Below are 27,227 nucleotides of genomic sequence, written 5' to 3' on the forward strand. Positions count from 1 at the left end.
TTCCCTCCGTTCTAACGTTGCCATCTAGTGGCTAATCAAATGGCTTACTGTTAAATACAGTAATATTAATGATGCATCAGCTATAGTTGTTTCATCTAACGACTATGCTACAATGCTGTATCTAAAATTGATGATTTACAGGAAGCAAATAAAATCCAACATCAAATATATTGCAAGCATTCATATGTCCAAATACACAAGGGTGGATGCAAAGATCATTACATAGCAAACCAATGTGAGAAAAATCACTGACTTGACACTTAACATTTTGAAGACTTAAACTACATTGTGTCACATTGATACTGTGTAGGTGTTGGTGGCTGCCAGCCGGACCAGTTGAACAGTTTCTCATCTCTGTATTTTTCTGTGAAGACCATTTGTTTTGAAATTTTAGACCCATTATAATATGCAAGCAAATCACCCTGCTATAACAGGTTTTCTATGGGCAGTGGTGAACAATCTATGGGCCTGCAAAGCATTCTCTACAGAAGCACTGACTACAGTCTATTTATTTATTTATTTATTTATTGTTGAGGCAGCCTTCTGCTTCCCCCTAGTGATTAGAGTGGTTTGACAAGTTTTATTCTTGACTAGGTGTGGCGCGCAATGATTCACATTGCCTGTAATTATTTCTGTGTAAATGTGCTGTACAGTGACTGCTGCGTCTCAAGCGTACAGGGCTTTTTAAGGCGATTGTTTACTCACCTGAGTGTTTGAGGGTGGCTGTTGGCTGCCTCGGCCAGGTCATCCCCCCCTGTGGTAGAGCCTCTCATGCAGAGTAATATGGCCAGTTGGTCATATATTAATTAACCCTTTCTCAACTGTCAACTCAACTGTATTTCCAAATAAACCTTTTAATTTTTGTAACTGGTGCAAGGTGTGTGTTAGTTTCTGTGGCCTCTGACACCGGTCCAGATGAGGGTTAAAAATAAATGAATGAATTAATAAATAAATAAAAATCTCAAGCAACTTTTCCTACACTATCATTACTGGACAAGGGATTGCAAACTGTTCTCTTCCTGGTTAGTTAAAAAAAATATTTGCTTGCCTAACAATTCCACCTTTAAATTCTCAAACCAGTGCTTTGACCAGGTTGAGTCTGTACCTTTATTAGAATTGAGGTACTTTTCAACCTATAACAAGACAAAGACACACTCAAAACAGTGAAGTATATTTACATACACAGTAGAACCTTAGTTCATGAACACCCCTCTTCTAGAATAAATCAGTTTAAGAATATTTTGGACAATATTTATTTGGGTCACAAACTATTGTTCAGTCTTGCAAACAGTCACAGAAACCATACAAATCACTGAGTTACGTTCTCTCACACAGAAAATGACAATCGGTAACAAATATCGCTGCACCACCTAATGAGATACAAAAGCTGCATTTTTACGTCTGCTTGTTTTAGATTAAGTAAATTGTAAAAATAATAAATTGGTTACTTTTACATCTTTTGGGGCCAATTTCTGATTGCCAGTTGAAAATGGAATGAATGTATTATGAATGTATTATCCACAGATTCAGCTCTTCTACGATCTCCGTACTTAAATGAGAAATTGATAGTTTTCCACAGCACATTGATGTGATTGCTTTATGGTCTCACCATGAAAGCATCAGATACTGAGCTGAAAGAGTAAGAAAGGGGCAGATGACTTGCATGGGATATTTCATCCTCATCATTCTTCTTAATATGTGAGTTTGTATACATTGTTAGAAAAACCACATTGTTTAGATATGTGCAAATTTGAACGTTTAATGTATTAAAATATTTGTCCTGAGTTTGAAATGTTGGACTGCATTTGAATGCATCTCTCGTCTCAGGATCATTGTTTACACCACCGCTAGCTGCTACCTGCAGCACCCCGGCCAACAGGTAGCGCTCTAGGCAACCACCGAGTTTGCCGATGCCAAGAGCCGGTCCTGCTTCCATCCACTCCCCAAAGTGGTCAATACTTGAGCCAGGCGCTGTATATACCTATGCAACTATAACAACAGCTGCATTGTGACACACACAAGCAGGTTATCAGCCACCCGTGTCATAGCTTCCACCACTTTATATTTCTCCATTCCCCCCACCAGTTTAGTTTATTCTGTTGTATGAAAGTTCATAATCATCAAGCTCTAAACTGATTCCCTTTTCTGCATCGATCCAGGTTTCAGAGATGACAATGAATGCTGTTGAATGGTTGTGAGAATGTCTGTAGATAATCTGTGATGCTGATAAAGTTTGTGTATAAACTCTGACTGCTAATGTGGATAACTGGTAATTTGTCCTTTTTAAAAAAAAAAAAAAAACATATTGCTGTATTGATCACTACTATGATAGCAGCAAGTATTGTTAATATTGGTAAAGAAGTTTTTGTCCGGGTCAATGTCCTGTTCCATGTCCATATTATTTAGTGTGCTTAATCGTGCACAGCACGAATCAGCCCAGTGCTGAATTGACAGTCACAGAGTTGATTTCAACACTTTTTTTTATAGAGTTTATATGGAGAGACTAAATTATTATTATTATTATTTTTTTTTTGTGTGCGTGTGGTGCATTAAAATTGGGAGCAGGTGAGTCGGAGCAGAGGGAAAACAAAAACAAAAAAAACACACGCACAAACAGGTCCGTCATAAGAAGAAAAAAAAGAAAAGAAAACGCATACAGACCGAAAAGGTATAGGCATAAGCTCACGCTTATTTTCGCCTACCCCTTTAACAAGATCAGACCACTTAAGCGATTAACTAAAATGTAAAAAAGAACTACTAAAAGAAAAACTAAAAGATCAAAACAACTTACATTCTCAAATTTTCAATAACTTTACTTTTAAACAACTTGAAAATTGTCTGACACCCTTTCAAGTCATCATTAAAATGATTCCATATTTTCACAGCACTTATAAAAATACACTGATCTTTTAATTTAGTCCTAGATTTTATTCTGTCAAGATGTTTCTTCCCTCGGAGGTCGTATTTATGTTCTTTTTTTCTTAAACATATTCTCTATGTGACTACGTAGCTGTTTATAACACAAATTATACATTATAAATACAATTGTATAATTTACCAAATCCTCTTTTGTAGAATAAATATTGATCTTGTGTGTGTGTGGGATATGCATTCTCCCATAAAGGCGCAATGGCGCCCTCTAGACATTTTTATTAAGCTTTTCCGATTGTATGATTCAGCTAGATTTGTGAAAATTGTAAACAATCTCAATCTATATTTATAGCCCTTACTATTGCTAAAAAAATAATCCTTGTCAATTGGAAAAATAAACAATCTCTAAATATCGACCACTGGTTAAACTTACTAATAAATTATATCTCAATGGAAAAAATCTCTGCCTTAAATAAAAATCAAGTATCAAGATTTAAACAAATATGGTCTATGTACATAGAATATTTTAATCTCAATTTGGCAACTTAATCCTGCCAAGATTCTGCCTGTTAACGAGAGCCACCACATCGTTACAACTTCTGTTTTCGCTGCTTCTGTATTTGGTATTTTGTATCTGATTGTTTTTATTTTTATATAGTCAGGAACCTAGTTGCTGCTAGTGGGCTCGAGCATACCACACTATACGACACTATACTCAATAACTCCTTAAGATCTATTTCTAGTGGGCACTAAGCATCAACACTTGGTGTTACTGCATGCTAATTAGTCAATTTTCTTGACGCCGTCCCCTGTGGTCGGGCGGGGGTGGTTCTGCCCCCCCCCCGTTGTCTGCTCGGTGGCGGTTGCGTCTTGGCCGCTCCCTGGGCCCCCTGTGGGGTGCGGTGTTGGGGTGCTTCCCCTGGTGCCCGGGGCGGTGCCGTCCCGGCGCGGTCCGCTGCTCCGTGCCCGGCGGCGCGGTTCGGGGTGGGTGGGCCTCCGGTGTGCCCCGTGGTTCCCTCTCCCCTCCCCCTTCCTCCCCCCCGTCGCCTCTCCCTCCTCGCCTCCTCCCGCCCATCCTCCTCTGCCTCCCGGTCCCTTTTCCCTTGTCACCCTCCCTCCTCCTCTCCCCCCCCGCCTCCTGCCCTGCAGCCGCCCTTTCGCCTTCTTGTCGTCTTCTCCCCGCTTCCCCCCCCCCCCCCCCCCCCTTCCCTGTCTGCCCTGCGGCCCCTCCCCCTCCCTCTCCCTGGGCCTGGGGCTCCCTCCCCGGCCCGGGCGTCGGGCTCCGGGGGCCGGGCGAGGGTTTGGGGCCTGCCCCACTCCGGTATAACTCCTGGCGCCCCGGGCGGGCTCCGGTGGCCGGTGGGCTGTCCGGTAGCCCTGCTGCGCTGGCTGTCCGCCCATTGTGGTGCCGGGTGGATGAGGTGGGGGGCGGCGGGGGGTGGGGGTGCTGGGGGGCGGGCGTGCCACCTACACCCGCCGGGTTGGGTGAGGCCCCGCTGGTCGCTCCTCTTACTCACTTCACTAGCTTGCACTATACACTTTGTAAATATACACATAGGGCAAAAAAATAAAAAATAAAAAAATAAAAATAAATAAAAAAAGCTTTTCCGATTGTATGATTCAGCTAGATTTGTGAAAATTGGGACAGATACCTATCAGCCCATGACCTACAAAAAAAGCATGATGTAGCCATATGCTAAACCAGGGGTCTCTCTTCAGCTGTGCTGAATGACGGAGACATGGAAAACAGGCTGGATAGGGGCTCTCGAGGACCGAACATGGAGATCCTCTGTGCTAAACCAAACAGGAAGTCTGCCATTTTGATTTACTTTGGAATTTGTAGCCATTTTTGCGGGCCTTTTATAGGGGTCATGATTTAACAAACTCCTACAAAACTTATCCGATCGTCTTCAACTTAGCGCGTTTCCTCTTAACATTTTTAAGAGATTAAGTTACCAAAATGTTTTTGTCGCAAGCATTTGCTGTAGGGATGTATTGTTTGCAAAGAAAAATGCTGCTTTTTTTTTTTTTTTTTGTTAGTCTAAACATGGGCGAAAACTCACCAAACTTTGCACACATCAAACCTGTCACGAAAATGAATATTTTAGATTTGTTGTGCAATTTGCAATAAATGGCTCAATAGCGCCCTCTAGACATTTTTATGAAGCCTTTCCAATTATATGATTCAGCTAGATTTGTGAATATTGGGAGGCATACCTATCAGGCTTAAAAAAAAAATAATAAATAAATAAAAAAAATAAAAGAGAGAGAAAGAAAGTCCACCAATTTTGATTTTATTTTGTTAATTGCGCATCATATTTGGCCTTTTAATGAAACTTTTCACACACAAGGCATGGCAAGAACATTTTCATTTGGTCCTTGTCCTATGTAACATTACCCCAACGTGCCAGTACCCCGACATGCAAGTACCCCAACGTGGCCCGGGTTGAGAGGGCCCGAGCTTTGTCAGCATTGCGTTTGGTTCAATGATCATTCATGTAAACATTGGTTCCCTTCAATTTTCTTCCTTGTTTTAGCAGTGCTTTTTTTGTAGTTTGTTAACAAATCTCAATATTATTGCTGGCGTGTTGTCACTTTTGCGGTAAAATGCCTCGAGTCTCGACATGTTCCTCCCTGTTGGCAATGGTCACCGGCGCATGAGCGTATGACCGGGGTTTAATATGGAACCCGATCACTATCACATCATTGATGTTGGAGGGTTGCTCCCTCCTCCACCCTCCACTCCAGGCACTGGCCTTTCTCAGTGTTTTGCATTTATAGGAATCCACCTCCTCCACCAGCAAGAGGATGGCTTTTTGCTGCATTGTGATAGTAGACATCTCCTCCGACAGAAACTCCAACAACAACTTCTTGATGTTGTCTCCCTCCTCGGCTGTCGATGCCTTCTTGGGCCTCATGGCCTGTCCAGGAAATGTGGCACACACGGTGCTTGGTAAGTTGTATCCAACTCTCCAGCGACAGCTCCTCAATGAGTCACAGCGTTCCACAAACACGGTGCCGTTACGCCTTTCACTTGACTTTGAGGTCGAGAGATCCGAGTGGGAAGTCACAGGTGGTTTGTTAAATGCACAACGTGTATTCCTCTCTTTTGGCTTTTAACACAGCTGCCGTCCCACCTCTGATACTACCTAAGAAACTGGAAATTTCGTGGTTCTGTAAAAAATAAATGAAAGGACACAGCAATCTTAAAATAACAGAATTGCTTTTTCCTAGACCTGTCATGTTGCACAGCTACTTCTTGCACATCACGTAGCCACCGTACTTGTCACGACGCAACAGCGAATAAATCTCTGACTATTCATTGTGATAAAAAATGTTCTAAAACTGTATTTTCTTTCCGTTGTCATATATTCAACTAAAACTATTTATTTCCGTAGTATCTAGTTAATGTATCGCTTTTATTCTCGCACTTCTGTCGTTCGCACCATTCTTTTCTCATACTAGCAATGCATTGTGGTATATATCATCCTGGTTGAATGAGCATCAATGTTCACTACTTTTCAAAGTGCATTGTGAGTAACTTTGAGTGCACTACATTTTTGCTCTCTGGCCATTCAGACACCCCTACAAAATGGTGAGCCCTGAGTACCCGAGTAGTGCCCTATAGGGAGTAGTTTGCACATTCTGACACACACAGAGTTTAGTTGAGTGATGGGAGTCAGCATCCCAACTGCATGATTTATAATGCCAAGTAGAACAATTTTAGCACATCAGAACCAGATATCTAGCAAAAATAAAGGAAAGAACACTTAAGCTGTATGGAGATGGGGAATACAAGAGCACGACACATTCCGAGTGCATTCCGAATAGCTGGTTCCCGCAGCCCGGAATGCTGTTTGGCTCAGCGTGAAGGTTTTTTTGTTTTTTTTATTTTATTTTATTTTTTTGCTGGCTCGAAGAAGCAACGGCTCAGATTTAGGAGAGCTAACTTAATATCAACGGAAACTCTGCTATAAGGCTATACTTATGTCTTGAATTTGAAAAAAAAAAAAATCATTCTATTTTTCAATAAAGAAGGGTTCGGTGAATGTGCATAAGAAACTAGTAGGGCCCAGTACCTCCAAAAAGGTTAAGAATCCCTGTGATCACTGTGTTAAAGGGACTTTAAGTTAAATCCCGTATCCCACTGACCGGCAATGATTTGCTTTACTAATGAGTGTTTTAACGTTTTTTGTTTGTTTGTTTTTTTGTTGTTGTTGCAAGGAAAACCTCAACACCACGGTATTAAGCCCTTCCAAATAGGCATATAATTATTAAATCTTACCTTTGACACTATGGCGATGTAATTTTTTATGAAATATTAGGTGTTTTGCTGGTTACTCTTCTAACGCGGAAGTAAAACTGCATTCAGTAAAACCCCACCTCTCCCCGTGTAATTGCTGCGCCCCTGGCGGGCCGACTGCAATCTGCTGTTGGAGCTCCGAGTTTGAGCATTCCTCTGAATGGCCACGTAATTTACTTGACGCAAGCCAATTCTTCAATAAACATTTGAAACAAAACGGCTCCTTTCCGCAAGAATTTGTGGAGGAGGAGGGGAGGAGAGGGAAGAAGAAAGAGGAAAGGAGGAGGAAAAAAAACTGAGCTGGTCTCGAACCGGGGAATTACTCCTTACACAGTGAGCACACTAACCACAATACTATTTGTTCAGTTAGGTTCAACAATGCAAAAGTTTTACTTGTAGTTTACACAAGTGTCAGCCAGAACCTTTCTGGGATTTTAAGACAGCCAATTGTCATTGCACTTTGGTAATGCAAACGTAAAAGATAACTTATTGCTTTGGATTAATTTGGACAGAATCTTTAAAAGGCATTGTAAATTTTCAGCATTCTCTATAAAATATTACATGGGATTTTGCTTTCTCAGGATCCATCTAGCTCTAAAATGCATTATAAAATTGCATATGGTTAAAATGAGGTAGCCTAGAGCAACTAGGATACCCGATGTTAACCATTAATATGCAACACACAGCAAATGATGCAGTTTGACAAAATTAGAACAATTAACAACACATTTGATTCAAATGTATGCTATACCTTCTTTTTAGTTCCTTGTGTCTCTGCAAGACCAAGTCAATGATGTCACAAAGGGTGGAAATTTTTCTTTGCACAAACCCCCTCTGAAGGAACTGTTGCTTGGAAATTACTGGCTTATAGTGGAAGACGTCTCGTAGAACCTTGATAAAGACATTGTCAAGTTAAAAAAAACATGACTTGTGAAAAATGAAAATTGGGAACAGAACATTACTGTTGTTGGGTTTTACATACGTTATTACTTGGAAGGGCATCCAGCTATACCAAACAAATGAAGTTCATCTACTGTAGAATTTCATACTTGATCGGTTGTGTGGGTTAATAACAAGCGGCAATGGCGCGTCTGACTTTCACAGTGCTGGTGGAAATTCAACTACTACTTCAACTACTCTCATAGGTCTCAAACTCCAGTCATCGAGGGCCGCAGTCCTACAGCACAGGCCAAAAGTTTGGACACACTTTCTTATTCAATGCATTTGCTTTATTGTCATGGTTGGTTACTTTGTACATTCTTAGTGAAGACATCAAAACTATGTATGAACTGATTTGGAGTTATGCACTTGAAAAAAAATTGGTGAAATAACTGAAAACACGTTTTATATTATAGATTCTTCAAAATAGCCACCCTTTGCTAAGGTTACTTTTTTTGCATACTCTTGGCATTTTTATCTCTGGGAACTCCTTAAACACTGTTGGAAAACCCTTTCAGGCGACTAACTTTAGTAATCAGAGGGTGTCTATTTATTTATGTACATAACTCCATGTGTTCGTTAGTTGTTAAATTATAGTTGTCATAGTTTTGATACCTTCAGTGAGAATCTGCAATGTACACAGTCATGAAAATAAAGCAAATGTACTGAATGAGAAGGTGTGTCCAAACTTTTGGCCCATACTGTATGGTCTAAGATGAAGGAGAAATGGAATGCAGTTTCGTAGACATAAAAAGGACAGGAAAGCACAGAGCCTACTTCAAACATTGGGGTTATGATAGAAGTTAGGGAGTTGGTTGACATGAAGATTAGTAGGATGATATTGTGTGTGTCCAGGAGGGCAGATGGAAAGGCTGTAAGGTTAGAAATTAGGTTGGTTTCAAATTATTCTAGCATGGCGTAGATTGGATGAGTAATATGTGTTATATTATCTGAATAGTTCAGGCCGTGTTTGAAGTTCTAGCAGTGTCATGTAGACAAATAGGATAAGACTGGATGAGGCTAAAAAATTGAAATTGAAGGTGTGATGTTTAATTTAGTGGTTATGTCCCATAGGTAAGAAGACGTGAACTAGAAGAGAAAGATCTAGGTAACATTGTTCCGAGCATCCTCGGCAGAGAGAGTCATGATTGGTGCAGCTTTTAATGGACATGTTGGTGAAGGAAACAGTAATGGGTAAATTGGTATCCAGGAAAGGAACTTGGAGAAGGATAACAATTATTGCTAATATTATCAAAATGGTTCCAGGCCCCGCCAGATATGCAATTAGCCATGTGGAAGACATCAAGTCATCATTTAAGCTCTTCATTACACCATTAATGGAAAATATTGTACTGGGAATGACCAATTTAGAGGAGAAATAAGTTTATGGGGACCGTTGGAAAGACATGGATGTAGTTGATTTGGAAGCCTACATTGGCTTGCTATTTTGTTAGTTTACAAATCTAAAGGTGAAGCAACAGCAAGCCTTAGAATGAATGAATAAGAAAAAAATTGTATGAAAGATTTTCAAGATAACCTACTCTAAAACCGAAAGTTTGACCTGCTATTAGCGCTACAGGAATGGTAATTAGTTGTCTTTGTATGAAAACTTTTTAAGATAAATTAATTGTAATTTAAAAGTTTGGCCTGATGGTGACGCTACAGGACAGGACAATACGTTTCATTATCAAGGGGATATTTACGTATTCAACAGATCAAGTACCTGACACAAAAACTGGGTCACCAAATTTATGTACTACTTTTATGGATGCAAATATCCCGAATGGTAAAACGAGTTAGTAATATTTGAGGATAATAGGAAGGACAGAGACAGAAATGTGTTGACTTGTACCAGCAGGGCCCTGGATAGATGGTAGGAATATGTTGAGAAGTTGATGAATGACAAAAATGAGAGAAGAGGGGCAATTGTGGTGGACCAGGAAGTAGCAGTGATTAGCCTATAAGAGAATGAAAAATAGTAAGGCAAATGGTCATTAGAGAGTAAGAAGATGCTGGACGAATGGAGGAAAAGTGTGTTGGTGCTCATTTTTAAGAACTAGGGCGATGTGCAGACTATTAATAACTATAGAGGAATAAAGTTGATGAGCACACAATGAAGTTATGGGAATGAGTAGTAGAAGATAAACTCAGGCCAGACATTAGTATTTGTGGCCAACAGTTTGGTTTCATATATATCAGGTGAAAAGAGCCCTGGAACATAAGCACCCAAAAATTTCTGTTTCCAAGTGGGGTACCTTATAGAGTGTGTCAGTGAATCTCAGGTCAGTTTTGCTTGTCAGCACCAGTCCAGCTGCCACAAGTTGCTCAGCAAAAGGTGGAGAGAATGTGGTGAGACTGAAGCTCAAAATTGGCAGAAAAGCTGAGGGGTCTCCTTTGGAAAGGCTAATGTGAAATAGAATTAGACGTTATAAAAGAGAATTATCAGGAAGAAATGACATACGTAGACCACACCATAAAGCAACGAGCTAATTTAATTTTAAGTTATTAAAAGAGGCATTAAGTTTCAGGGATGGAATGTAGCAAAGTAAAAGTTCTTTGTTGCTGTACTTAAGTACATTTTTCATGTATCTTTTACTTTACTTGAGTAACTACGAAAGGATACTTTTTACTTTACTTAATTTGAAAGTGTGTATATGTAGTCTGTACTTTTTACTCCGCTACTTTTCTAATTGTGTTTACATTACATAACATGCTACTTTATTTCACCGTTTTTCCAAATATTGTCATCCATGCTACATTCACCCATAGTACTGCACCGTTGACAAACTGAAGTGCTTGCATTCAAAAACCTGCCGTCAAAAAAAAAAAAAAATAGCAAATGAAACCCCCCCCACCCCCATCCTATTGTTTACTGCGCTCAGTTCGAAATAAATTTGTGCAGTCATTTCATGCTACTTTCTTTGTATAATTTTTCAGTTCTATGATTACATCATTTTAAATTGATATTTGCTTGTGAGGATAAGCGGCTAAGAAAATGGATGGATTTACTTTAACAAGTATGATTGAATTGGGATCAATTCCTTTTATTTTAAGTGCATCTCAAACTTGTACTTGTTTGTACTTCTACTTAAGTATATTTTTACACAAATACTGTACTTAAGTATTTTTTTTTGCACGTGTGTCTGTACTGAAGTAAAAAAAAGTGAGTACTTCATCCACCACTGTTATTTTCACCTTTGAGTGCTGCTGTATCTATTGTGGCGATTTTACATCAGAATTGCAATTCACTGAAATAAAAATATAAGTAAAATTACAGGCTATATTAGAACGCATTTATCTGTTTGATTTTGAAATCAAAACATCTATACAGTAGTATTTTTACGTTGACAATCAAGTAAACGGAAATTGGTTGAGAATTTAGCAAATTATGTTTTATTGTCTATGCTGTAGTTGCATTGCCCTTGTTGTCCTCAAGACAGGATTAAGAGTTAACATCTTACCCACTGTAGTCGACATGTCCAGGGTACTTTATGATTCGTAAGAGAGTATCCAGTTTACGAAGACAGCCTTGTACATCGCCAGTGGGCAACATTCTCGCCTAAGTACAACGCCAAATAAAAGCATATCTGTCATTTTCTGCAACTACTATAACGATTTTGACAGCTGCTAATAAAAATAGGACAAACGATAAGATTATCAACCACTGTGCTTACCTAAACCAGCTTTTTTAAGTCAGTTAATCGACTCCTTTGAAAAACGTGTCTGCATGGCAACCACGAATTTGAACTTTTGTTTCTACCGGGGTGTCAACACAACAAAACAGGATTGGCTTCGTTTGTCACGTGGTGTTTAGTGACGTATCTCTTAAATCAAATATTTGCATCGTGGTTTTAAGACGTTTTAGTTGAATAATGTGTATTCAAAAAAGAAATAGTTATGGAAACTTAATATTGTAGTTGAAAGCGTAGTTGCGTTATGTTGTTTGTGTCGTTGCGATAAGAGAGGGTTGGAAAGTGGGAGGGCAGGAATGACAGGGAGAGAAGGAGGGTTTACTCGAATGTGTTATCGACAGAATGGGGGACTTCTCCAGAACTGAGGAAGCGTTGCTTTAATCGTGGACTCGTGGGTCTGTTTAGAGCTAAAAACTGAATGAAATGACAAATGAGTAAACCTCTCTTCAAGGAAAACTAAATTTGCAGCTGTGCTCGTGTGCAAGCCGAGCTGTCACAGGAATCTTTGAACTCAGGTAGGTGCCTCATGTTTTAATGTCATCCGCTAATAATCTAAAAACTTCCTCATACCCATTAAATACGTTTTACAAACTAAATCACCTTAACGTCTTAATCAACTGCTTAATAACTGACCCAATCTTCATCACTGGAGAGATAGCTTGCAGTGCTAAGTAATCAAAATTGAGAGCGAGTGATAGCATCTATAACCAATAGCATTAGAACTACAATCTACATGTGACCTGTACGTCGATTTTCATTGGACGGAGGTTGGGACTACGCGTCTACCTACCGATGATGCTGGAACTTGGAACGTTCTTGTTTACAATAGTCGGGGTTGTTTATGCAACACAGCTGACGTTTCTGGCGAAGGTGGGACAGCCACGGGCACGGCAGTGGAAAGACGATTGGGTATTTGGTTGTTGCTTATTCTCAAATGCCCACAAAATTGCCAACATAAATTTTCTCGTTGCAGTAGTTACAGTATGGTGGCCATTCTGTGAAACTTCTGTCATGTGTAAACGGGTGTATATTTACACCGGCGTTATTAATAGATTACAGTTGCAATTTTGAAAACAATCTCATTCTTCTGCCAGTAAAACATAATACTGTATGAAACTGGAGATCTTTTTTTGTTCATAATCCTAATAACAAACCTAAAAATAGTTGCATTTATGATAGTATAGAATGGGTTTCATTGTTATTATTTAAATTAAAATGGTCAGTATAGTGTATTTCGGAACAGTTGAAAAAATTTACATGGCCAAAGATGATAATCACAATAAGTGAGTTATGAGTTCAACAATTAGTAGATGACTAGTTAGCACGTCTGCCTCCCAGTACTGAGGACGCAAGTTCGAGTCCAGCCTTCGGCCGTCCTGGGTGGAGTTTGCATGTTCTCCCCGTGCCTGCGTGGGTCTTCTCCGGGTACTCCGGTCTCCTCCCACATTCCAAAGACATGTATAGCAGGTTAATTGTGCACTCTAAATTGTCCCTAAGTGTGCTTGTGAATGTGAGTATGAGTGGTTGTTCGTCTCTGTGTGCCCTGCGATTGGCTGGCAACCAGTTCAGGGTGTACCCCGCCTGCTGCCCGAAGCCAGCTGAGATAGGCTCCAGCACCCCAGCGACCCTTTATTTCTGTATTCACTCGCCTACTTCTTATTAATTTACTGATGTAAAATTGATTTACTTGTTAAAAAAAAAAAATCAACAAAAAACTCTGTATACTCACTTCAAAATGTTTGCTTTGTTCTTGTTTTTGTTAGCGCATGCTTTACTGCACAACCGATTTTCTGTTTCATGTTCAGCACTTTGTTTACAGCAATGCCTGTTTTTAAAGCGCTTTATAAATAAAATTGAATTGAATTGAGTTATATTTATGGCACATACTACTTTGTGTCATGGACTGGAACTTACTTGGCTTGTACTGCTACCATGCAGATGGGTCAGGCACTGTGGAGGCTGCCACCCAGACAACAGCAGCAGCTTCAAGAAGAGCTTGTTGACCGACTGGCTGATACAAGAGGAGCCAGACAAGAGCAAGGTACTCTTGTCTTGACACTTACAGTGTAGTGTACCTGCTGGTGCCAGCAAATGGATATTGTAGGGTTTCCCTCAGAAAACTTGCTAAGCCGAGCGATTACTGTTTGTCGTTCGTTAACAGGGGAAGTCAGTGCGCACAAGGTTTGCAATTATTATTTTTTCTTTGCGGTTCAGTTTTGTGAATCAATGACTTCATTTGCATAGCAAATTTGTAATTTTGCAGGACAATTTTTTCCCCCGCACCCAGTTAATTCCAGGGACATAAATAAAAGGGTATTAGTAAACAATAATAATATTGAAAATAAAAACAAACAATACAGTATAGCAAATAAGCATTTGTTTTTGTCTTTTTCTTTATATAATCAACAGTTTTTATGTCTTAAATTCACATTGTGTAAGGCAGCAAACTGTATTTTCCTGTCTAGAAGTAGTCAAAATCAAAATCCAGGGCTCTATTGTGAGAACAAGCAAATAACATTACTGCTATTATAATTATTTTATACTAGTACACTGTAGCGAATTGGGTTATTATTGTTTGATACACGTTAGAAAACAGGAGAAAAGAAAAGCGGCAGGGTAATAAAACGCTGGAGAAAACCCCGTTTAGAAATTCAGGTTAACTCTGGGGGAAAACATAAAAACAGTGCTAGAGATGTACTAAACCCAATTCCAATTAATATGGAACAACTGTGTAAAATGTGAATGAATAAAAATACAATGATTTGCAAATCCTTTTCAACTTATATTGTGTTAAATACACTACCAAGATGAGATATTTAATGTTCAGGCTTTTTTTTTTGTTGCAAATATTCTTAGTTTGTAACTTGATGCTTGAAACATGTTCCAAAAACCTGGGACAGGGGTAACACAAAACTGGGAAACTAGAGAAACGCTCAAAATGTACCTGTTGGAACACTCTTCACAAATTACTCGTAGGTGTGAATGGTTGTTCGTCTAAGTGTGCCCTGCGGTTGACTGGCTATATAGGTTGAAAATGTTTTTCAAATATTGTATTCTGATTTTATTTACATTTTACAAAATACGTATTTGTGTTATCTAATCTATAAAAAAGTTCAAAAATAACTATATATGTAACCGATGTTTACTTTGCTTTGTGTAGTTTGTCTCATTTGGGTCCACTTTTTGTGGTGTATGCATGTTAGTAAGTCATGCATGTCATTGTTACTTAACAAGTCAGATCAAAATAAATAATGTCATGTAATAAATAATAATAAATAATGTTCTCAGGGAGGGATGGAGGGACACTTCGAAGAGTCCCTCAACATTGTTATGGCCCAGACATCTACCATCTGCTGAAAACTCGCAGAGGAGGTAAGATGAAAATATTTTGTTTTAGAATTTTAGAAATGCTGCTCATTCATTTTATTTGTCTTAATGTTAAGCAATCCTATGCTTTCCATTTTGACTGATGGTTTGCATACACTGAGAAACACAAGAAAGGATAGTGTACTTTGTCTAGCGGAAGAAGCATTTGTTCCTTCATTGTTAAAATGCTGTGGAACCTCTGAGACCAGTACATTCCAGCATTACGCTCATCAAACCTTTGGTTACTGCACAGGCAATTATGAAGTTGTATAATTTAGATGAAAAATGAACAAACAAAAAACTCAAATCTAATTTTAATGGCAATTGGAGGTTTAAGACCAGCGTCATCCGCAGCACAAATTCAACATGTGCTTCTTAAATTAAATTAAACATTAAAAAAAAAAAGTTTCTGTAAAAACACTGAAAATCTCCCCTTTTCAACAATTGGCAACATATGAGGACACTCAAAACAGATGTACAGTATTGTGACACTATGGGAGTCGTGTTGCTTTCATTGCGAGTCCACTTAACTTGCGATGCATATTCATCTTTTTTTATTTATTTCACTCATGCAGTGCACCACCCCTCGTCCTGCCCCACCAACAGTATTATTGAGCCAGTTTTCATTAGAGTGACAATGGGGTGCATCTCACCCATGTTTGGGCATCTCCTTTTTGGCATCGCGAGGCGGTGAATGTTAGAGATGGCTTTCTGTGTGCTTCTAACTAGTGGAAGCAGTGCCCAGAGTTAAGCATTTTAGCTTGTATGTATGTATGTATGTGGCACATGGACATGTCACCAAACATGAACGCCTCTGTACTGCCACCGCGTTGACATCCCTGAAAAATCAAGTAAGCAAGTAAACGACTAACGTCATCAGTTATCACTATTCTGTCTAAAGATTTAATAAGTTTACATGGGATGGGTTGGTGGTGGGCACTCCATACACATCCATCCATCCATCCATTTTCTTGACTGCTTATTCCTCACAAGGGGGGTGCTGGCGCCTATCTCAGCTGGCTCTGGGCAGTAGGCGGGGTACACCCTGGACTGGTCTCCATACACATAACTATTGAAAAGATTATGTCCCTTTAACTCTCGATGTACATTGACACGATTTGTATGATATCATTTGTTGTCCAAAGGAAATTTACAGCCTACTCCCAGATTGTATCCTTTGTCGCTTGCCGAGCTGAATGTCATGAGACTTAGCAAGGTCTTGTTTCAAGGCTCCACACTGTTCAGGATTCCTGCTTTGAAACAACAGTAGGCTATCATTTTCATTATATGTATTTTGTTTATTTATACTTGCTCTGTGATTCTTTGTTGTTGTAGGTAAAGAACAAAATGGTTTTATAGATTTGGAGATGCTCCCACCAGAGCTGGGCATCACCATATTGTCGTATCTGAATGCTACTGACCTGTGTCTGGCCGGGTGTGTGTGGCAGGGCCTAGGAAATGATGAATATCTGTGGCAGGGGTAAGGAGATTTCAGTCTGGTTTCTGCGATGGCATCTTGCCATGTGTTTGCAGTAAATGTCTTTTTTGCTTTTTTCCTAAATAAGTCTTTTTGAGAACCCACTTACCTGTGTTGATTTTCCAGGCTCTGCAAGTCCACTTGGGGTCACTGCTCCATCTACAACAGAAGGCTGCCTGCTGGTTTCTCATATAGAAGACTGTATCTACAGCTAGATGAAGGCAGCCTTACATTCAACGCAAACCCGCAGGAGGTAATGCATGCCAAACATCAAAGATCATGAGTCCCACAGACCCCCACCACAGTGTGCACGCATGTATGTGTGTGTCTAGATCTTCGGAAGTGCTCAAGCTTGTGTATGATCTCTCTCTCTCACTCTCTGTGCCCCTCTCCCCTCCCCCTCAACAGGGAATTTCTTATTTCATGTCTAAAGGCATACTAGTGGATCACCCCACAGAGCAGGCGAAGTTCATCTTTTACACTAGACGGCTCAACTGGAAGATGCTAAGAATTTACCTGGATGAGAGGTAAGCATAGAGATTTATACATACTTTTGAAATTTGCTTGTGCAATAGTTAATTGCATCCATCTATCATCTATCTCTTTTTCAATTTCCTGTACATAAATACATATGTCAATACAACACTCATTTTATCTGCAAAGTAGACCATGCATCTTACACACACACATTGAATTAAATATAATAATATATTTTGGTCATAATTTTATGGCAGACATTAATTATAAAAATCACAACCCAAAATCAACATTAACATGACATGAACAGCGTTACATGTATTTGCTGGGCAGTAATTTCAGAAGGCAACATAATATATTTTTTCAAATGTGTTTATTGTTAAATTGTCTCATCATCACAAATATAAATTGACAACTGAAGAAAACTAAAAAAAAATCATCTTGTACATCTCTAACCTCAACAGCTGGTGTATAAAGTGTGTGTGAATGGGTGAATGTGAGGCTTTGTAAGCGCTTTGGGCACTATATGGTGTAGCTAAAGCACTGTATAAAAAGTAGTCCATTTACCATGAACATTTAAAAAGCTTGTTTTTAGTGATGCATGATGTGAAAAATATTAACCGATACCGATAACTGATAATTCCTGCCTTGTATGGTCGATACAGATAACCGATATTTTTTTTTTTAATATATATTTAATATAGCCTTCATATAATCTGCAATTTGTGCATCCTGGAATGGAAAAACTGATATTTTAGTAGCTCTGATTATGACAGCAAACAAAAGTGTCGCTTTCAAATGTGTATTTATTTTCTATATGAAATGGCTAACAGATAAACACACAAAATAAAAATTTAATTTTAACATTAATACAGAACTACAACTTGTTTATCTGGAAAGACAAAACATTCATGTATGTATGCATTATGCAATAGGGATGCATTTATTCAACCCTAAGTGTAATAGTGCATGAGGATGAGGTGAACGTTTGATAAAATTATATGCATTGACATTTGTCAACCTTAATTAAAAAAATAATAAAAATTAATCAAGAGAAATAGACAAAACTGGTATTGCAGCAACCCTTGTGGGTCCGCGGCTGGTTATGTAGTTTCCCGTGGTCTGGACGGGCCGTGAAGGCAACACAAACTTGAAAATAACAATAATGATAATAATAAAAAATAAATAAATAAATAAGCTGCTCACATTAGTGTGTTGTGTTGTGGCTTGGTTACGGCCGACAGTAACTGGCATTAAACAGTTAGTTCACTGCTTGGCTTGATCATTTCACAAACGCTACAGTATTAATGCTTTGACTGCACTGGGCATAGTAGAGATTTCTCTGAAAATTTACAAGTTGAAAATAAAATAACTTGTGATACGCATCCTCGAAAACCCCTATACCTCTAAATGGTCTAATTTTACTCCTAAAATATGGGACAACATGGGTGAATTTTTCATCCACTCATGCAAATAGTAAATCTGTTGATTTTATCATTGTTTTTTATATGAAATGTTTTAGTTACTGCCAATGATCATATGATGCTGGCCTGTACATTCAACAGAATAAGAAACAATAAAATGACAAAAACATAATGGAAATATAGCATAAATAAAAAGAATCCCATACATTACCAAACCACAATTTTAAAGGACCTATATCACGGTATTTTAAGCTCCCCCACAGTTAACTATAAGCATAAATATGATTTTATCTTGCCTTTGATACCGTGATGATGTGATTTGTTATGAAATATTATTTTGGTCGCTATATTTCCAATCCCCCATCTCAGCGTGTGTGGCTGCCGCGCCCCATTCATGCATTGCCCAGGAAACATTAAATATGCAAGATCATATTGTAGCGTTCAAGAAAGGATCAGGCCAAATGGTGAGCTAGCAACAACTCTTTCTTGCCAATTTGGAACAATTGCTGTCTCCCTTAAACGTGCCAAAACCACAACAACCCACTAAATCTTACGAAAAGTCTCATGTTGCCTTCATGGCCCCCTCCAGACCATGGGAAACCACAGAAGCCTCGAACAAGGATTGTAGAGCTTCACGTCCATGGCAATCTTTATACAGCATTGATGCACTATTCACCCGTACACATAGTGTACAACAACTTATGTTTATTTTATTATACAACAAAATATGTCCGACATATTGTGCTTGACAACAAAGTTAATGTTACTTGAAGAACTTATGCTTGTATTATGTCATTATTTAGTTTGCGGTTTACTTACAGCTCTGGCATCTCCATCAGGTTTGATTGTGGGAATTGTGCAAGTTTTAAGGTTTAATCTCCTGGTCAAACCACTTTGGTACTGACCAAGGTGAACCAGACAGTCCTCTGAGAAATAACGAACACAGACAAACAGCTGCTGGGTGGTCTGTCGCCGAGGTTCCCGGGTCAAAGTGCCTCTTCCAGTTACACTTGCTGACTTAGAAAAAATTAGAAAGCGTAAGCTCCAGCCAGGGAGGTCGGCACCTCGGCCGCTTTCAAAGCGCTTTTTTCCCCGGATACGCTTGTATGACGTCCCGCCAGTGAGTATACTTTCGAATGAGTGGAGCTCCAGCCCGGGAGGCAGACACTGCAGCAAAGGTGCCTCCTTCATTGTGCCTCTTTCCTGGATGGATGCGTTGTCGGGCGTCCCGCAAGCTGCTTGGAGAAAGTGGGAGTGTGTTTAGTTTGCATGGGCATGTCTGCACCGGTGGTACAACGTGGATCCGCACTTATGTACGTAGATAAGTGAGGGCCCACTCATTTTCTTGGGTTGGGAGGGGCTCGTGCTTTGAGGGGAAGAATGAGCAGGAATGGTCAGAGATGGCTGAATGGAGGAAACCACCACTTTGGCAGTGTTTTTAGTAGGGATGGGCGAGTACCGATACCAGGTATTGGGCCGATACCAGCCTTTTTTCAAGTACTCGTGACGCAGACGAGTACAAGCGACAGATGGCAGAGGGGGAAGACGTTAAGTGAGTCCTCCTTGCCTGCAACTGGCGCTAGCACCGGTTTGGAAATAGTTCAAAATTTTAAATCTTAAACTAAAAGAGCATTTTGAGCGTTAAGACTAATGAAGAGTGACTGTGCTTTTTTTTTTTTTTTTTGGTCAAAATTAAAGGAAATATATTTGTTTAAAAATATCTTTTAGTGATTTTTTTTATTTGTCAAAATGTACTACTGGTATCGGTATCGGTGAGTACTGAGGGTCTGAGTATCGGTATCGGTCTGAAAAAAAGTGGTATCGAACATCCCTAGTTTTTAGTGAAGAAGGCTAAAAGGTTGATTTTGCATGATATACGCTAGGGGTGTGAATTGCCTAGTACCTGACGATTCGAATCGTATCACGATTCGATTCGATACCGATAAATCCCAATAAAAATTGTTGAATTTTTTTTTTTTTTTTACTAAAATTTTGAAAATACTAATCAGTAAACTTGTACAAATAACTACACTGTAAGATTTGTATGAAAATGTATTATTTATCTGAAATTTCAGCCTTATAATTGTGAGCCGCTGTATTTAACAAACAGGTTGTAATCTGGTTCTTGTTTGAACAGCATTGAAATAAAATATCAAGGCTTAATGTTACATTAAACGTAAAAATTATTAAGACAAATATCAAGTTCCTTGTGGATGAAACAAAATTAATTTAATTAGTTATTTTTAAATTTAAAAAAGGTGCAAATGTATAAATTTAAACAATTCAAACAAGTCAAAATTAGTATTAATAATCTTTTTGTGACGATTATGCAGATTTTTTAATTGTGGCATGTAATAATTGAAATAGTAATTGAATTTCAATTAATTGCACGACCCTAACGTCAAATGGAGTCTTTTGATGTTTTGTCAGCTGATGCCAGACTAAGGTGGTAGAAACCAAACGAATATACAGTACAGTAATAACAATAGCAATATCAATGTATAGTGAACAAATATTAATGGTCAAAGTTTTGGTCCCAGTGCGTCCATGTTTCTCACCTTTTTCGTCCCTGACCCGTTTTCATGCCTGTTTTCTGCATGTTTGCAAGTGAAAACTACATGCACATCCTTCAAACTCGACCTTTATCTTGTGCATGTGTGCAGGCGTGATGTTTTGGATGAGCTGGTGACGCTTCACAATTTCAGCAATCAGTTCCTCCCCAATGCCCTGAGGGATTTCTTCAGACACATTCATGCTCCAGAGGAGAGAGGAGAGTATCTGGAAACTCTCATCACCAAATTTAGCCACAGGTTTTGTACCTGTAACCCTGGTCTTGTCCGAGAGCTGGGTCTCAGTCCTGGTAAGTGTACACACACTATCAAACAACACCATTCAGTGCTATATAAATATGGAAAATTGTATGTTAATAAATACATGTGCTATTGAACGTTATGTCTTACTCAGTTGTTATTAACCTTTTTAACATACATTAAATAATAAGCGTCTGAACTCAGAATATATTCCATGCCTACAAACTAAATGTTTACGGCTAAGAAAGATCCTTGTCAATATTTTGAGGATTTTAAACATTGTATATTATTATTATTATTATTATTATTAGTATTATTATTATTATTATTATTACTATACATTTTAAAATGTTACATATACATATCAGTTAGGGATGTCCTTCCAAATTTATTTATTTTTTTCAATTTGAACAAAACCATCCCAGTAATTTTGGGGGGTGCCATCAGAAGTGCACAAAATAATAAATAAAAATAAATACAACTTTTGCAATATGTTTATCGCTGGATGATTTTGTTGCTTTGTAGCCTCTAAAATAATAATAATAATAACAAAAACAAAATAGTATATGAAATGTATATTATAATGCAAATGTAATTTAATGTATGGAATTTTAGTTAAAAAAACAAACAAAAAAAGCAATACAACACAGCCTCTCTTTACACTTAAATAAAATAACACTTGAAAAAAATTGTAAATTTAGTGCTGTCAAAGTTAAATCTTAACTCCTCAGTTAAAGCCCCACCAGTGGCAAAAATTCAAAGGGTCATCTTTAAAAACAACAACAAAAAAATACTATGCTGATACTCTAAATGGTTCAGGAACAGCTTCAAACTTACTTTGGGTACACCTTTTTAGGCATTTTCGGCAAAATTGCACTATTAAACTAGCTTTAACTTTGACAGCCTTAGTTAAATAAAGTCAAGTATAAGTCTAAGTCTAAATTATGACTTTTGCTAAAACATGAGGCACCCTTGGTATTGAAATTAGACATTCACTGATGTCCTAGACTGCTTTGAATATGGGTTCTAAATTTAAAATTTGCAAAGCCTTGTGAATATGAATACATTCATAATTTGAAGTGGAAATGGCATTTGTGTTGAGAATATTGTAGTGTGTAAATATACAAAGTAAATTCTGGCAACATTGTGACTTTAAGTTTGGTGGATACTAAAAGCAGATGTTACTAAGAACACTAAATTATCTGGCTGTGTAAATTTTAATTTTCTGGTTAGGGGCACAAAATGGCAGAAATTAACAGCATCAGCAACAAATCCCTAGTTTCAGTATTGTCAGTGGACCATGTATATACCTAATGTACTACTATTCTCACCAGCACATACTGAAATTTGCTCTAATACTGCCTGGACTTACTTGTGTGATTAGTGGGATTAGTGTAATGGTCCTGGATCATGGATGGATGGTTGGTCCTCACAGATGTCTCTCAACTTTTCTGTTATGTTTCCCCGTCCTTTGCTTCAGGAGGATATTCAAATGTCATCATGTCGAGGAACAAAATTCCAGCATTCAGCAAGCAATGCATTCATATTATACTCTTTCTTTAGTACTTACTTGTAGTTGATTGGAGTTATCTGCCGAGTTTCTACCCATTTTAAAACTTGTCCCCATACTTGTTCCTTTCAAAAATGAAAATGATTGTTTTTACTAAGTTTAGGAACACGTGTATTTAAAGCAAAGAGAACAAAATGTAAAAATAAAAACCCATATATAAAAACCTTAGCAAATTCTAGTTTTTTTCAATCAAATTCCAGTTATTTTAATATTACAGTAGAGCTATCAAACGATTACATTTTTAATCAAATTAATCACATCTTAGAATTGTGATTAATCGCTTAATTTAAAAGGCTTCTTAACATTTTTTTTTCCTGTCAAATTTGATGAGCACCTGTTATGTGTTAATTCTTTCGACATTTTATGTTATGAGGACATCAACATTTTTTGATCCACTTCACGTTCTCATCCTCCTCTTTTTCTAATCAGTTAATTACTTGCATAATTAAAAAAAAATAAAAAGTTGAATAGTTTGACGTGAACAAATATTCTGAATGTCATACGCAAACATTTATGAAATGCTTTACTTTAATGCATGTAGTTATGTTTGTTGCGCACCGGTGCTACCTTTAACGTAACCATCCACTGTCAAGCTAAAGGATCATCTGCGGTCAAAATTCAAAGTGTCATTAATCTGCGTGAATACATGATTAATGTGCTATTTTTTTGTGTCATTAATCATATATATTGTGGGTTTTCTTATATTAAACCACAGGTCTCAAACTCCAGTTCTCGAGAGCCGCAGTCCTGCATGTTTTAGAGTCGTCTCTCCTCAAACACACCTGATTCATCAGCAAGCTCCGCAGGAACCTGATAATGATCCTCATTATATGATTCAGCTGTGTTTGAGGAGAGAAACCTCTAAAACATGCAGGACTGCGGCCCTCGAGGACTGGAGTTTCAGACCTGTATATTAAAGACTGGGCTCTTCACTTTGACAGCACTATTTAATAGGGATGTAACGATAAGGCCAATATCGTGATATAGTGATATTAAAACTGCCACAATATCGTCGTCGTCATGTTCACAATGTTTAAAGGGAACGCATCTGTGAAAAAAGTCAGGATGATTTCCATTTGTGCAGTTCTAGCACCCTCTGGTGGCATTTTAATTTTCGTAAGGGATGTTTTGGCCTTCTATATTTTAAATCTGTGCTAATTGTGAGATGAAGGGGAACCTAATTTGCTTGTGAAGCGATTCAATATTTGGAGGTACTCAATGTGTGTAAGTGCCTTAATATTGTTATTAGAGAATGGAGGTGGTTTATATGCATTGCTGTTATGTAAAAAAAAAAACAGCTTTTTTTTAGTGTGAGCTCTTTTTTTTTTTCTACAATATTGTGACCTTTTTTAAATACCCCCCCCCCCCCCCACACACACACACACACACACAATATCATGATAATTATCGTATCGTGACCTTCATATCGTGATAGTAGTATCGTATTGTGATGTTTGGATATTGTTACTTCCCTACTATTTAATATTTAACTATATAAATGAAGTACCATTTACCATTTCATGTACTTGTGTTGTGCAGTCCGATATTTACTGGCGTGTTGTTGCCTTCTAAATTTCCTAGCATTATAGTGCTTCCTCTTGCGAGTGATTGTGCATGTAGCAAATTTGATATTTATGGTCTGCAATGTTCTCTCTTCTGAACAACATTTAAGACGACTAAGTTTTTTTATTTATTTATTTAGCCTGAGATTACAATATACCGTTTTGTTCTTTGCAGATGCTGTATATGTGCTGTGCTACAGTCTCATCCTGTTGTCCATTGATCTGACCAGTCCTCACGTCAAAAACAAGATGTCAAAGAGGGAGTTCATCAGGAACACTCGCAGAGCGGCCCATAATGTCTCGGACGACTTTGTGGGCCATCTTTATGACAACATCTACTTGATTGGCCACGTGGCTGCGTAACTCATCTCACCAGCTGTCTAATAGAAATAATCACAATGCACTGAAGAAGAGGAATCTGTGATTTGGGTTCATATTTATATATATATATATTAATATAAATATATATATATATATATAATGTTTTGGGTAGTTCTACACGATTTACAAACAAAAACAATATACCACTGTACTGTGAGAGAGATGCTGCCACCAAAACTATCTGACTATTCTGCTGTTATTGTAACAGAGGAGGATGGTTTGAATTTAAATCATGAAGTTAAGCTCTGACACTGCACTGATGAAGTACTACTACTAAGTGGTGGAAAGTTGAACTGGAGAGCTGCCCTCAGACTGTTTCCGAGTGCATCATGGTAACCAGTTGGACAATTATATTCTATTTAACCCAAAAATATGAGCAACTAGTTTTTTTTTTTCATATATATATATATATATATATATATATATATATATATATATATATATATATATATATATATATATATATATATATATATATATATATATATATATATATATTAAAAATGTCTTCACTTTAGGCTGGCAACCAGTTCAGGGTGTACCCCACCTACTGCCCGAAGCCAGCTGGGATAGGCTCCAGCACCTCCGCGACCCTTGTGTTGTGAGGGTTAAGAAAATGAATGGCCGGGTCATTACTTTAATGCACAAGGCAAATACACAGAACATGAAGACTTTAGTTGTTTACTTTAATGCTGATGTTTCCTTAGTACACCACTCCAGGCTGTACCCGACTTCTCAGCTAAAGTCAGCTGGAATAGTCGCCAGCACACCCGTGACTCTGATTTCAAGTGGTATATAAAATGGATGGATGGATTTTCTGCAGTAGTTATTGGTGCATATGGTTCAGTGAGAAGCTTTTTGCTGCCATGTGGGTAATTTAAGTATAGCATAATCCTTCTCTTTCAGTTTGTCTGGAAATATTGCTGCTGAAATCCAGCCATATAGTGTAGCTCACTTTCATGCCATAAGTATCTTTAAAAAAAAAAACACTTTCAATTACAGTATAGATAAAATAACAGTGTAACTGACACCACAGAGAACATTAGAAAGTGTTTGCAGGGTAGTAATGTTATGTACTTTTTAAAAATTGATTGATTTATTTATTTTTTTTAGCTAGAGGAAAATGACTTCTGCAGGGCAACACTACAATAAAAAGAAAAAAATTGTAAGTCAATAAGGTATTTTTTGGGAGGCAAGAAGTGGGTGTAGACTTTGTTAGGTAATCAAAAATGTCCGCCTCAAAAATCAAAACTTTAAAAATGGCCATTGTCAGAAATGCGTTAGCATTTTTCATTGCTATGTTGTTGAGAAGTATTTGTGCTTATTTAACCTTTTACATTAATGGCCAATGCCTTTTTTTTTTCTTCAACTGTATTTTATTTCCCCTCTCTTCAGAGTCATTGAAGTCAAGAACGTCCTAGTTTGATGATAAATTGAGGCATATCTGCCATTATATACATTGTGTTGACGATCCATTAAACATGAACACTTCATGAAGTATAGCTTTTCTAAATTATGGAAGCCATTTATGTGGTGTGTTTTATTTCCTTTGTGTTTAGAATGCTTTGTAACTGACACAATGTATCACACAAATTTGTGACTAGTTATTATTAAATCTTGTCTTTGCTAACATGTTTGTAGTTTCTGTGCTTTTATACTTTAGCTAAGATATGTACCATGTGAAAATATTGTACATGATACGTTGAACTGTTTTTAAACTGGAAATGTCTGGTGGATGATAAACCGTCACAAGGCAATTTTCTGGGTAGTCCCTAAACCTAACCCTGCCCTAAAATCTCTGAAGTAGTAAATTCAATGTATCCCAGTGGAATATAAATAGTAGTATTAATACTGTGAAGCTAGACATCACTCACACTTAACCTTGCAGTATTTAGTGTTTTTGTTTTCCCCAGTATATCATCAAAATTTACTTGATGTATATACAGTAACTATAAATGAAAACATAAATAATCACAAAAATGAGAGGGTGACATACCAGTCCTTAATCGTTGCACCTCAATTCTCCAGTAAATAAATTCTCAGTGAGACTGAATACTCCAACATTGTGCGCCCCCATGGTAGGCCTGTATTTATCAGTGTGCGTGTGTGTGTGTTCTAGATCAAGCAGCCAAAAACTAAATCCTCTCCAGACACAATATGACCTCTGACACTTGACCTCTGTGTGTGCGTGTGCATGTGTGTATGTGTGTGAGAGAGAGAGTAAGTGGGGAGGGAATATATGGTTTTATGCACAGCAAATGAGAAGCAAGTAGAGGGCAAGGTTATGTGCCCTTGCATCATGCAGACACACCTTTTCCCTTGGTTAATTTATTTTAGAAATAGAAAAGAAATGAC

At 38.0% G+C, this 27,227-nt stretch overlaps 2 protein-coding genes across 3 annotated transcripts; one reads left to right on the top strand and one right to left on the bottom strand.

Annotated features, from left to right (window-relative positions):
• Positions 1 to 5,149: 5,149 nt before the first annotated feature.
• On the bottom strand, positions 5,150 to 12,457 carry cep44 (centrosomal protein 44). Its single transcript, XM_077524985.1, has 5 exons — positions 12,439 to 12,457; positions 11,575 to 11,672; positions 10,369 to 10,516; positions 7,926 to 8,065; positions 5,150 to 6,045 (listed from the first exon to the last, which is right to left on the bottom strand). The coding sequence occupies exons 2-5, from the start codon at positions 11,664 to 11,666 to the stop codon at positions 6,021 to 6,023; spliced, it is 405 nt and encodes a 134-aa protein (XP_077381111.1). The 5' UTR covers positions 11,667 to 11,672; positions 12,439 to 12,457; the 3' UTR covers positions 5,150 to 6,020.
• On the top strand, positions 11,903 to 26,502 carry fbxo8 (F-box protein 8). Of its 2 annotated transcripts, none has more exons than XM_077524984.1 (8): positions 11,903 to 12,320; positions 13,744 to 13,846; positions 15,094 to 15,177; positions 16,507 to 16,651; positions 16,775 to 16,901; positions 17,057 to 17,175; positions 21,213 to 21,409; positions 24,667 to 26,502. In XM_077524984.1, exons 2-8 carry the CDS (start codon positions 13,744 to 13,746, stop codon positions 24,852 to 24,854), a joined length of 963 nt encoding a protein of 320 aa, XP_077381110.1. In that variant the 5' UTR covers positions 11,903 to 12,320; the 3' UTR covers positions 24,855 to 26,502. The 2 variants fall into 2 exon arrangements, with proteins under 2 accessions (XP_077381110.1, XP_077381109.1); XM_077524983.1 differs by lacking the exon at positions 11,903 to 12,320 and adding an exon at positions 12,583 to 12,714.
• Positions 26,503 to 27,227: the final 725 nt, after the last annotated feature.

This window comes from Festucalex cinctus, chromosome 6 (genome assembly GCF_051991245.1).
Source record: "Festucalex cinctus isolate MCC-2025b chromosome 6, RoL_Fcin_1.0, whole genome shotgun sequence".
Taxonomy (NCBI): domain Eukaryota; kingdom Metazoa; phylum Chordata; class Actinopteri; order Syngnathiformes; family Syngnathidae; genus Festucalex; species Festucalex cinctus.